Here is a 12,704-nt window from a genome sequence, read left to right on the forward strand (position 1 = left end):
GGCTGTATGTTTTGGTCTTCTTTGTCACCAAAGAAAGAATCCAAAGTCTGAGACTGAATCTGTGTGTGCTTTCGCTGCCTGGCCATATTCCCAACCAACTAACTTGACCCTTGAGTTTTTCAGTGGGGTATGACTGCTTGTAGACTAATGAGTTCTATGTTCCACGTTTGGGGGGAGATGCCAGCTCTGCCATACCAGCACTGCTCCTTCCCCAAGGACCCCCAACCCAGGCTGGGCTTAGATCTTTAGCAGGCTGTGCACTCCTGCTCTGATCCGCCACTTAATTCCTCCCACCAGGTGGGCCTGGGGCCAGGAGCAGCAGCAACTGTAGCTGCCACACCTCCGCTGCCCCCGGGGCTGGAAGCTGAACCTCGAACTCCTTCCACTCCCGCAGCTTTTCCCACTAACCTTCTCCACAGTCTTTGGTGTTTGTGGGTTGAGGAGTCTAGTAAAACTGCCGCAGCTCACATATTCAGGGCGCTAGGGACCCCATCCACCTGACTCCAAGTTTGGTTGTTCCACGCCGCTCAGGCTGGGCTCTGCTCCGCTCCGTTCCCAGCTCCCAGCTCTGTGTGGGATAGACCTCACCCAGAGACCATCCAGGCTGTCCTAGGCTGGAGCCCTGCTTCCCTCTGCTGTTCTGTGGGTTCTGCCATTCTAGAATTGGTTCAGAGCCATTTTTATAGGTTTTGGGAGGGACTTGGTACAGAGCTCACATTAGTCCCTGCTTACCAGCTGCCATCTTGGCTCCGCCCCTCCATTCTAATTTTTAAGAAATTGTTTTCATCAATGGTCTTTTGAACCTCGTTTTCCCTTTGGCCAATTCTGCTTTTTAAGGCATTCTTCTCCTCATTGGATTTTTGGAGCTCTTTTGCCATTTGGCTTAGTCTATTTTTTAAGATGTTATATTCTTCAGCATTTTTTGGGTCTCCTTTAGCTAGCTGTTGACTCATTTTTCATGATTTTCTTGCATCACTCTCATTTCTCTTCTGAATTTTTCCTCTACTTCTCTTATTTGATTTTCCAAATCCTTTTTGAGCTCTTCCATGTCCTGAGACCAATTCATATTTTTCTTGGAGGCTTTTGATGTAGGATCTTTGACTTTGTTGCCTTGTTCTGGCTGTATGTTTTGATCTTCTTCGTCACCAAAGTAAGATTCTATAGTCTTAGATTTTTTTATGCTGTCTGCTCATTTTCCCAGCCAATTAATTGACTCTTTAGCTCTTTGCCAAGGTAGAATTCTGCTTCCAGAGTGGAGAGTGCTCTGTCCCAAGCTTCAGGGGTTTTGCACTGCTGTTTTCATAGCTACTTCTAGGCATCTGTAAATTTTCAGTTCTTCTGAAGTGGTATGATCCAATGAGAGGTGTTTACTCCTCTCCTGGCCTGTGCTTTCATCTGTAAGTGATCTCAAGCACTCTTCTCTGCTGTGTAACTACCAGGAATACTTCCTCTCCACAGCCACCACAAGCTCTGCCACACGAGTGCTCCTCCTCCCCCCAAGACCACCCACCAGTATAGCAAACCAGATCCAAGCAGGGCAAAGCAAGAGATCCTACCTCAGAGTCAGCAAAGAGATCCCTGCACTCCCACTCTGATCAGCTGCTTGATTCCCCCCACCATCTGTGGGCTTGGAGCTCCAAAAACATCTGTCACTGCTGCCGCTTCCACCTCCACTGCTGGTGCTGTTGCAGCTACCTCCACAGCCCTGGGGCTGGAGCCAGACCATGACTTTCTTTCACCCATGTCCAACAGTTTTCCCACTGACCTGCTAAGTTGTCTTTGGTGTTTGTGGATTAAGAAGTCTGGAAACCACCATAGCTCAATGATTGAGGGCCCTGCAGCCTGCTTCACTTGATCTGCTCCACCTTGGTCTGTCCCAGCACAGCCCATGCTTGCCTATATTCTGCTCCCAGCACAGTGTGGTAGACCCTTCCCAGTGACCATCCAGGCCTTCTTGGGCTAGAGACTTGTTTCACTCTGTCATTTTGTGAGTTCTGTAGCTCTAGAATTTGTTTAGAGTCATTTTTAGAAGTGATTGGAGGGATTTGGTGGAGAACTCAAGGAAGTCCCTGTTTTCACTCCACCATCTTGGCTCCACTCCCCCCATCCCCACTGTATTTTTAAGGACTTGTTTTCTATAATTTTTGTCCCTTTTCCAAGCTATTAATTCTCTCTTGCATAGCTCTCATTTCTTTTCCCAAGTTTTCTTCTACCTCTCTTATTTGACTTCTAAAATCCTTCTTGAGCTCTTCCAAGAAGGTTTTTTTGGGCTTGAGAACAATTCATATTCCCCTTTGAGGTTTCAGATACGGGTATATTGACAATGTTGTCCTCTTCTGAATTTGTGCCTTGATAATAATGTCCCCATAATAAGAATCTATGGTCATTGTCCATTTCTGCTTTTTGTTCATAGTGTTTGCCTATTTCCTGGCTTTTTTAAAGTTGAGCTGTCCTGCAGGAGCACAGGAGAGCACTGACCCAAGCTTCCTGTGCTGGGAGCCAGGGACCTGATTATTGACTTTGTGTGCAGGGGCCTCAGGTGCTTGCAGTTGGAGGCTGTAGGGGTCTGGTAGCTTACCTGGTGCTGAGCTGGGGTCAGCAATACTGGAGCTCTTGGGGTGGGGATGGGGAGTCCGGCCCTGGTGGATGCCTGCTCACCCAGGCTTCTTTAAAGAACAAGAAGGTTTGACTGGTGGAGGATGTCTGCCAGCCTGGAGCTGTGCCTGCTGGAGTTGTGCTTCCTGGAGTTGTGCTGAAGCACCAGGAGGTTTGGCTGCTGGAGGATGTCTGCCTACTGGCACACATGGTAGTTTTCTGAGCTGGTGTCTAGCAGTTCCCCTGCCTGTGCTGAAGCATCCAGGGGTCCTGGTGTGGGCACTTGCCTGCTCTACCATTTGGGGCTCAGAATCTCTCCCTGGTTTGCTGATGTGAGGCTTGCCACTGGCTGGCTGGGACACCTCCCATTCTGTACTGCTCCCCCTCCCTCAGACCAAGAGGGGCCTTTCCTGTTAATCCCACATGCTTCCTTGGCTACAAGACTGCTGCACCCCATCTTTCTGCTACCTCAGTGTTCCAGGGTTTTTCCTGGGGCAATATTTTCTAGGCTTTCAGAGGTCAATAAGGGAAAGTGAGAGTGACCTACTTCTTACCCCACCATCTTGGCTCCCAGAAGTCCCCTTCAATGAATTATTGCACCTCTTTTACCAATCCAATTCTGTTTTTTACAGTATGATTTTCTTAAGTGTTTTTTGTCTCTTTTACCAAGTTGTTAAATTTCTTTTCATAATTTCTTTACACAACTTTAATATCTTTTCTCAATTTTTCCTCTACCACACATTTCTTTCTTTAACATGCTGAGAAATTCTCACTGGGCTTGTGTCCAATTAGCATATTTCTTTGAGGCTTTGCTTATAGTTGTTTTCACAGCATTGTCTTCTTCTGAGTTAGTGTCTTGTTCTTCCCTGCCACCATACTAGGTTTTTATGGTTAAATTCTTTGATCATTTTTTGAGCCTATTTCTTGACTTTGAACTTTGCGTTAAAGTTGGACTCTGCTATCCTGGGCTTGGGGAGGTACTGTCCCAAGCTTCAGGCTTTTTCATGCTGCTACAAATTAGTACTAAGGGTGTGTAATGTTTTGGTGCTTCCAAGGGGGTGTGGTTTGGGGAGAGGTGTGGGTACAGCTTTTCTAGTCTGTGCTCTGGTCTTTACCCAGGAAGTGCCCTTGCTCCCCTGTAGCCACAAATGCAAGTGCTTAGCTCTGGAACTGTAACCATGTGCCCTGCTCTCCTGCAACCCCAAGTGCTAATGCTCCCTTTTGCTTTGGAACTGAGACCAGGCACCCTGATCCCTTGTGATTGACTGCAGGTGTTCCTCTCTACCTTGGAACTATGACACAGAACTGCACGGGCAAGGCTTCACTGAAGGAATTGCAACTAAGCTAAGCTCTGAAGAAAGAATTTCAACAGTCAGTGATAAGGAAGTAGATCAATCCAATTAAGTACATTGAATTACCTGTGATCAGGGAGTAGCCTATAAACAAATTTTGGTGGAATAGAGAATGATGAAGGAGTAGTAATGTTGAATAACATTGAAAAAGTAGGGTAGGTACAGATTATTTAAGGCCAAGAAGTTTATATTTTTATACTTAGGTTTGAGTAAAAATGTTCCAAATCAGCTGAAGATGAGCCTTTTGTGGGGAGAAGACACAGGAGGCTACCAGGAGTAGAAGGAGAGATTTTCCCCTCACTGAAATGAGAGATTTTTGCTATTGTTGAAAGGGAGAGAGGATTGAGCCACATGATTTATTTAAACCATTTCACATTCTTGACCTCACCTCTATCCTCTACGTAGCTTTGGTCTTTCTAGACTCCAAATGCCACCAACCCAAATAAGCAGGCCTTTGTGCTTCCACATAAATCATCTACATGCAGTGATGCTGTTGGAGCAGGAGAGGAGAGTGAATATATTTCCTGTGGAGCTCCTTCTATATTATACACTCTCACCACATACCTTCTGTGTGTCACTCCTACCAAAGTAAAAGCAGGTTCTGACTAATTGATGTTCTCTCCTCTCCTGCAGCCATGTCTACAACAGAGGATAATGATTATAAACAACCCTATGAAGATGCAGAAAAAAGAGAGCTGAAGGAGAAGCTGAGAGAATTGGGGCTGGATGCCCAGTATTGGGTGCCTAAGCTACAGAAATACCTGGGGGTGACTTCTGCCCAAGCTTTACAACACCTACAACAGAGGGAAATCCTAACACTGAAGAAACAGGCAAAACATCCTTGGGAGAAGCAGGCATTGGAGAAACTTCTTCAGCTGTCAAGTGGTCAGGGCTCAGAGAAAACGCTAGAGAAACACTGGGTGACAGTGAAGGAAAGACAAGAGTGGGCACAGTCAGCCTTGAAGGAGCTAAGGGAGATGGAAGCAGCAGGCAAAAGCCGCCAGGAGGTGATTGTGAGGGAGAAAGAAGAGGAGCTGAGGGAGGCCATGGAGATCCCACCCAAGTACTGGCCACTCCCTGAAAAACCCCTAATGGAGGTCATAGAAAACATAAAGAGACACCTCAGTCTCATGGAGGGCACACTCTCCCATAGGGAGAATCTTTCTGACAGGGAGCTCCTCAAAAGGGTGTCAGGTGGCCTCGCCCTGCAGGGCATTTACCAAACCAATAACCCTGAGGATCTTTTGGGGAAGAGAGAAGAACTACTCAGCCTCCCAGAGAACTTCTTCCTACTTAGCCCAGCACAGGGAACAAGGATGGAAACAAAGGAGTTTTTGTCTTCTCATGAAGAGTCCATGTTTACTGAGAGCATGGAGAAACTGGGCTTCACTGTTAGCTTCCTGGCTAAGAGTGGAGGTTGGGGATTTAGAATGGAGGCCAGTGCCAAAGACACCAGATTTTCTTACTCTAGAGAGATCATTAAGTCTTGCTCTGAGCACACTTACAGCTGTACCATGAAGTTCTGCTATATCCCATTGGCTTTCTGCCACTTTGCTCGGGATCAGCTCCACCTATCCAGATCAGCTCTTCAAGAGTTAAAACAGCTGGAGCAAGTTCTGAGTCACTCCAATGGTGCAGAAACCCATCAACTACTGAAGCATAGATGTGAGGCATTTTTCCAAAGGTTTGGCTCTCATGTAAACCAGGGCCCATTGCACTTGGGAGGAGTGTTCTGGTGGAAAGCTGTAGCTGAGGGTTTCAGGTCAGAGGACCTGCAGGATGTGAAGCAAGAAGCCTCAAAGGCACTTGATGTGTACATTGGGGGCAGCTACAGTGGTTTTGGGTTGAAAGCAGGAGCCATGGTAAATCCATCAAAGTCTCGGTCCCAAATGGATTCTCACAATACAAGTTCCACAAATTTGCAAGCAAGATTTCAAATGTCTGTATACCAAACAGGAGGCCCCCAAGAAGTGGATTCACTCCCGCAGTGGAAAGCTGGTCTTGTGGCCAGTAACCACACCTGGTGTGTCATTGACCGAGGCTACCAGCTAGTGCCTGTCTGGGACATAATTCTGTCTAACCACAGACAAGATTTTCAGGATCCTCTACGAGTGACTCGCTGCCTCACAGAGATTTACACAGCCCTGACTGCCCAATGTGTAAGGATCCGGCATGGAGAGGAGTTATTGAGTGCAGTGGAGGATGCCAGGTGTTTTGTAGAAGAAGTGAAATCCTGGGAAATCACTGAGCCTGAGGAGAAACTGATGAAACTGATGGACTTCAAGCAAAAGCTGAGTGAAAAAAGTAGAAACTATAACACTTGGATTAATATCTGCCTGAAAGACTTGACCCTGCAGAAGTTCTTGGTGGACATTGTCAATTTTTGCAAGGACTTCCCAGTTCATGAAACCAAATTCATTAAATCCCAGTTGCGTAGCCTTCTGTATCCTCATGTCTATCAAGTGGAAGACTTCCCACAGAGTCAACCAATGATGCAGTGGGTTTTCCACTCAGCAAAGGAGCAACAAGATATCGGTGTCACAGAGTTTGCTGATTTCATTCAGATCTTAGAAAAGGTAAAGAATGACCTTCTTGAAATAAATCACAACTCAAAGTCCTTAGAAAAAATGGAAGAAGCTCAAAGAAAAGCTACTTATAAGATCAGTTCATCTCTCAGCTCCTTTCTGAAGGCCTTGAAACAGACAGAGGATTCAGGCACACATCTGCTGCTACTTTCCATTGCAGCTGGTGCAGGGTACAAGGAGGAAAACCAAACCTTCCACTGTCTCCTAGGATGTGAAGAATTGAATTTCCTGTTATGTGAAATGAAAGAAGCCCATGAAAAATACCAGTACCTTAATAAGGAATGTAGCTATAGGGCTCAAGCATTCCTACTGTTCATAGGACTCACAGTAACTCCTGGACCTACTGCTATGTCTGCAGAAGAAAAGATGCGACATTTGAAGCTTATGCAATCCCATATGGGACAGTCATGGTCCAAAGAAGTGCTTCATGTCCTCTTGAAACCAAGGGCCAGTCAAGATTGGGAAACTCTGGAGAAAGACCTGAATTTCCTCATCAGTGGAGAATATGAAGCTACAGTGAACTGTATACCGATGGACCAGGTGAAAAAAGAACTGGAAAGGGTTTCTCAGAGAAAGAAAAAGATCTGTCAACCAGAACCAAGTACCATCACACACCAGGAAGTGATAAAAAATTCCAACTTTTTAGACTTAGCCAAAAGACTTGGTCTGGAGCATTACTATCCAAGAAAGATGGGCAGAGCAGATTTCCATCTGATTTACCAGGCCTCTGTACATGACACTCAGCCAGACACAGACAAACAATTGCCATTTTATTTCCTACAGAAGCTGTTGATGCTGGATTACAAACTGAGATACTTGGTCTGTAAAGATGATGGAGACACACTGGGCAGTGGGACACTGACTCTGACAAATCTTGAGGCTGACACTTCAGATCCTTATGATGATTTGTCTGATGACAAAACACCCTCTCACTTCTTGTCAAAACGCCCACCCCACATCCACCCAATGGACACCCAGATGATGATTTTTCACTGTGCTGATGATTTCATGAGACAATATATTTCAAACAAACTTTCCATTTGTCAATTTGCTCTCCCCCTTGTGGTGCCCAATCCCTGTACTTCTGTAATAGAATTCCCCCTCTGGTCTCTCAGCCAAATCAAGAGGAGCTGGAGACAGGCGGACAAATCATCAGGAGAAGACACAGTTATTAATTTTAACAACCAACTCATCTCCCAGGTATCTATCCCCATAGTGTCCTTTATAAGAGTTGTGAGTTCTGCTGCTTCTTCCAAATCTCAGATCTTGAACTCTCTCCTGAGTAAGCACAAACATGATGCTTTTTTCCACCGTCACTGCCGAGGCAGCAGCAAGTCCTGCCTCTTAATGGGAGGTATGGTAGAGATCTCCTGGTTCTGTCCAGGGGGAAGAGATGAGGACAGATTTGAAAGGTGTGTGGCCTTCACCAATCTCCGTGGAGATGCCAAAGATTATGAGACACAGCTCCAATTTCTGCAGGAAATTGCTTCAGTCACAGTGGTCCTTGTGTCTTCTTCTGATAAAAGTGAGAGGACTGTCCAAATGGTCCGGGACCTGTGGCACTCAACAAAATCTTTGGTTTATTTGTTTGATGACAAAGATGAGAATGCATTCAATGATTCTGGCCAGAAAGTGAGGATTGGGATTAGGAATAGAAATGAGGCAGAATTAATGGATGAACTCACAAGTGTCATCAACCGTTTGCTGAAGACTTCAGGTCCCTTTCTCAGTCTGGAAGACTGTGCTGAAGTTGCTCGGCGCCATGGCTTTCTTGTAGATGTGGACAGGAAAGAGTGTCAGGAGGCTAAAGGAAAGGCACAGGCTTTGCTGGCCCTCATGAAAGAGATGAAATTGTCTGAAATGAAGGAGAGATTACTGCCCCTTCAAGGAGAGCTTTGGCACCAGTGGTGTAAGAAGGACAAGGAGCTTTGTCACCTGAGAGAGAAAGGGAACCGCAGCCTTGAACAGCACAAAAGTGAAATTGAGACAGAAAAGCAAATAATAAGACAAACACAGCTAACAAGAGCATTTCCTCTTAATGACTTGATGAGATCTGTTCTTGAAATCCTCCAGTCTCACTCAGAGAAAGACAACAGCACTGAACTGTATTTCCTACAGTGGCTGAGTACATTCATGGACAACCTGACCAGAAGTCACCTGGAAAAACTCCAGAAGAGGTACAACCAGTTGTGGTCCCTGGTGATGGCAGAAAAACAAAAAGGGTCAAAGAATGCCTCCTTGAAATGCCACCAAATGGAATTAGAAGTTGTCTCCAAGGAGATCAGGGATTCCTCATTGGGTATTGAACATCTCCTGAGAGAGGTTGGCCAGATCTATGAAGCTTTGGAAGAATCTTCATCCCAAATGGACACTGTTTTCTTCTCCCTTCCTCAAATTGCTGCTGACCTGATGGTTTCTGGGTACCCCCTGGAGCTGATGGATGGGGATGCTTCTTATGTACCCCTGAAGTGGGTAGCAGCTGTTTTTGACAGATTGATTGAGAAAATTGGAGACCAAAAGCTCTTTGTTCTCTCTGTTCTTGGCCTCCAAAGCACAGGGAAGTCCACTCTGCTGAATGCTATGTTTGGCCTGCAGTTTAATGTCAGTGCAGGGCGGTGCACACGAGGAGCTTACATGCAGTTAATGAAGGTGGAGGAGACACTCTGGGAAGAGCTGGGCTTTGGCTTTGTCCTTGTGGTTGACACAGAAGGACTCAGGGCCCCAGAATTCACTGGTAAATCACAGAATCGGGATAATGAGCTAGCAACTTTTGTTATTGGTCTTGGAAACCTGACCTTGATCAACATATTTGGAGAGAATCCTTCAGAAATGCAAGATATCTTGCAAATTGCTGTGCAGGCCTTTCTGAGAATGAAACAAGTGAACATTTCCCCAAGCTGTCTCTTTGTGCATCAGAATGTGGGGGAAATCACTGCCAAAGATCAAAATGTGGAAGGAAGAAGGCAACTGCAGGAGAGACTGGACAAAATGGCAGCCACAGCTGCAGAACAGGAACAGTGCTCAGATATTACTAGCTTCAGTGATGTCATTCGGTTTGATATTAACACTCATGTCCATTATTTTGCTCATCTGTGGGAAGGCGATCCTCCAATGGCCCCTCCCAACCCCAGTTATAGCCACAACATCCAGGAACTGAAAAGAGGAATTCTCTTGGCTGCCAAAAAAGAATCCAAAGGAAGCATCCTGAAGATGTCTGAGGTGAAAGTCCGGATCCACGATTTGTGGAAAGCCTTGGTGAATGAAAACTTCATCTTCAGCTTTAGGAATACCTGGGAGATCATGGCCATGATCAAGCTTGAGACAATGTATAATAACTGGACCTGGCATCTAAGAAGTCATGTGTTGGATTTGCAGAACCAGCTGACCAATCAAATTCAGAATGGAGAAATTCAGGATCTCCCAAGAAGTTCTATTGAGGCCAACATTGCAGAAAAATATGATGCCATCAGGCAAGAGCTTCAAAGATATTTTGATGAAGACCAAGAGAATGAAATCCTGATTCAGTGGAAGGGAAACTTTGAGAACAAATTGAGAAATCTTAAAGAGTCACTTGTTTCAGAAAGTATTAGAAAGTCCAAAGATTTCCTTAGTTCAAGGAAAAGTCAAGATAAACTGGATCAAAAGAAATCAGAATATGAAAAAGAACTGTTGTTAAGAAGCAGAGATGTGGCTCTGTCCTTAATGGGTAAAGAATTAAGTGAGGAGGAGCTGAGAGACACATTCAGTCAACTTTGGACAAAGTGGGTCTGTGAAGTATCCTCAACTTCCCCTCCTGCTGAAGAACCCAATATTGATGTTGATTTGGAGAATGTCTTTCTGGACCATTTTAAACAGGAGCACAATGTGGTAAGCAAACTTCGAGATCATTCCAGAAGAAAAACATTTTCCACAGATTATGAAAAACATGTCACTATGAAGATGACATACAAATTTTACAGCCCCTTCATAGCAGAGAGTGATAAGAAGTCCATAATGCAAACTACCCACAACATTATCTCATTGGTCACTGAAACTATTGAGTATAAATTGAGAATGGGAGTGGATTATAACATAAGTTACTTCCATGAAATACTGCGATTGATTGACAAGAAGACAGATTCTGTATCTGATGGGGCATGGTACACGTTTACAAATGAATATAAAATAGATTTGTCCTTATGTTTATGCCATAGAGCAGCAGTTAAATTTAGGGACATGCACACAGCATTCAAGAGAGCACATGATCCTGTCACATATCTAGAAAACAAAAGAGAAGATTTCTTTATGAGTTTTAAGATTTCCTGCCAAGGTGCAACCTCTATCACAGCATTTGCTGACTTCCTATGGAGCAAGCTCACTGCTTCCCTACCTATAGCCATCTGGAAAAAGATAGCCCTTGACCTTGCTGGGGAGATTAGGGCTAACTGTCCTGCTTTCAATGGAAACCGATCCAACCTGGAGAAACACATTCTCATCTCTCTGGCTAAGGAAGAAAACTTTGAGAATTATTGGGAATACATCAATGCACCAAAACGATTTTTTAAGAATTACATTAAAAAAGAGATCCAAGCATACTGTATAAGTAGAGGAAATGAGAAATTAAAGAATTTTTTAAGTAATAGTTTGGAATTTTTTAAGAAAGTCATCCTCTCTGCTATTTGTGAATCGACTCTCCTGGCCAAGGACCAAAACAATTCTGCATCTATATGGCTAGACACATTGTGTAATCGCCTTGGGCGTCACTTGACCCTTCCAAGAGGAGACTTAAGAAGCATTGAACACCAGGAGATAGCTGACATCCAGTTCCTCAAGGAATCTATGAATGAACACCTTGATACAGAAATGCAAAAGGTAGGAGAGACCTGTGAAATCATATGCATAGAAAATGTGGTACCTGAGATTCAGGCTATGCTCTCTGATCAGCTCAGTGGCTGCTGGAAGCAATGTCCCTTTTGCAAAGCAATTTGTACAAATACAGCCACAAATCACTGTGAAGACCACAGTGTCCCTTTTCATCGTTCTCAGACTGTTACAGGCACAAACTGGTACAAGACTGATGAGTTTTCAATTGATATCTGTACCAGCTATGTGGCAAGTGATCTTCTGTTTGTTCTTAATGATGATAGGTCCATCCCATTTAAGAGTTATCGTCAGGCAGGTGGTGAATATTCCACATGGAACATTACTCCAGACACATCTGCCCAGCCATACTGGAAATGGTTTGTGTGTCGCTTCAGGTCACAATTAGAAGAGTATTACAACTTCAGATTCAAGGGCAGAGGTCAGATTCCTGATGCATGGTCCAGAATCACCAAGCAAGATGTGCTGAATGACCTGAATAAATAATAATCCTCAGTGACAGCAAGGAATCTGAATGTAGAGTATTTTGAGAATGCTTTCTCTCAGAAATTATTTTTCAAAATATGAATGATGGAGGCATAGCACTACTAGACATATAAAATAATATAGTAATCATCAAAACTCCATATCACTGGTTAAAAAAATAAAATGAGATTTAGTAGGACAGATTAGACAATGGAGAACCAGAAACGCTTCATCTTAATCTCACAGCTTTCAATGAGCAAGAATATAAATTATTTCTGGAAGAACCCCTATTTGCAAGAATTGTTGGAAAATCTCAAAAGGAGTTTCACAGAAATTAGGTTGAGAGTTCCAGCTATCACCAAATACCAGTATAAGTAAAACTGGATGTATAACCTTAATGATAAAAGTTCATAGCAGCAGAAAATTAGAAAAGAAATAGAAAAGGTACCTTTCTTATCCATAACCAGGGGTACAATTTTTAAATAAGCAAGAGATTGAGTTATAAACAAAGATTATATGGAATTGAAAATATTTTATATAAGAATAATTAGCATAACTAATATAAGAACAGGAGGAGTCAAATGGGGAAAAGACTTACATCAAATATCTCTAACAAGGATCCATTACATCGGCAATTAACAAATACATAACCAAAAAAGGGCCATTCTCTAAGGGCTAAAGTGTTTAGAGGACATAAATAATAGTGTTCAAAAGAAAAATTGTAAACTCTTAGCAATCATAAGAAAAAAAATTCTCAAAAACACTACTAAGAAAAATCAGAATCAAAACAACCCAGAAATTTTACATCATACCCAACCAACTGGCAAAGATGACAAAAGATAGGAAT

General features: G+C 43.8%; 1 protein-coding gene across 1 annotated transcript; it reads left to right on the forward strand.

Moving 5' to 3' along the window:
* The first annotated feature begins 4,582 nt into the window (after window positions 1–4,582).
* LOC118836501 (interferon-induced very large GTPase 1-like) lies at window positions 4,583–11,878 on the forward strand. The gene has a single exon (XM_036743772.1). It carries the CDS (start codon window positions 4,583–4,585, stop codon window positions 11,876–11,878), a length of 7,296 nt encoding a protein of 2,431 aa, XP_036599667.1.
* Window positions 11,879–12,704: the final 826 nt, after the last annotated feature.

This window comes from Trichosurus vulpecula, chromosome 2, assembly GCF_011100635.1.
Source record: "Trichosurus vulpecula isolate mTriVul1 chromosome 2, mTriVul1.pri, whole genome shotgun sequence".
Taxonomy (NCBI): domain Eukaryota; kingdom Metazoa; phylum Chordata; class Mammalia; order Diprotodontia; family Phalangeridae; genus Trichosurus; species Trichosurus vulpecula.

What these genes read in the sequence shown, in the direction of transcription:
- LOC118836501 (XM_036743772.1), top strand. Translation starts at nt 4,583, where the DNA reads ATGTCTACAACAGAGGATAATGATTATAAACAACCCTATGAAGATGCA.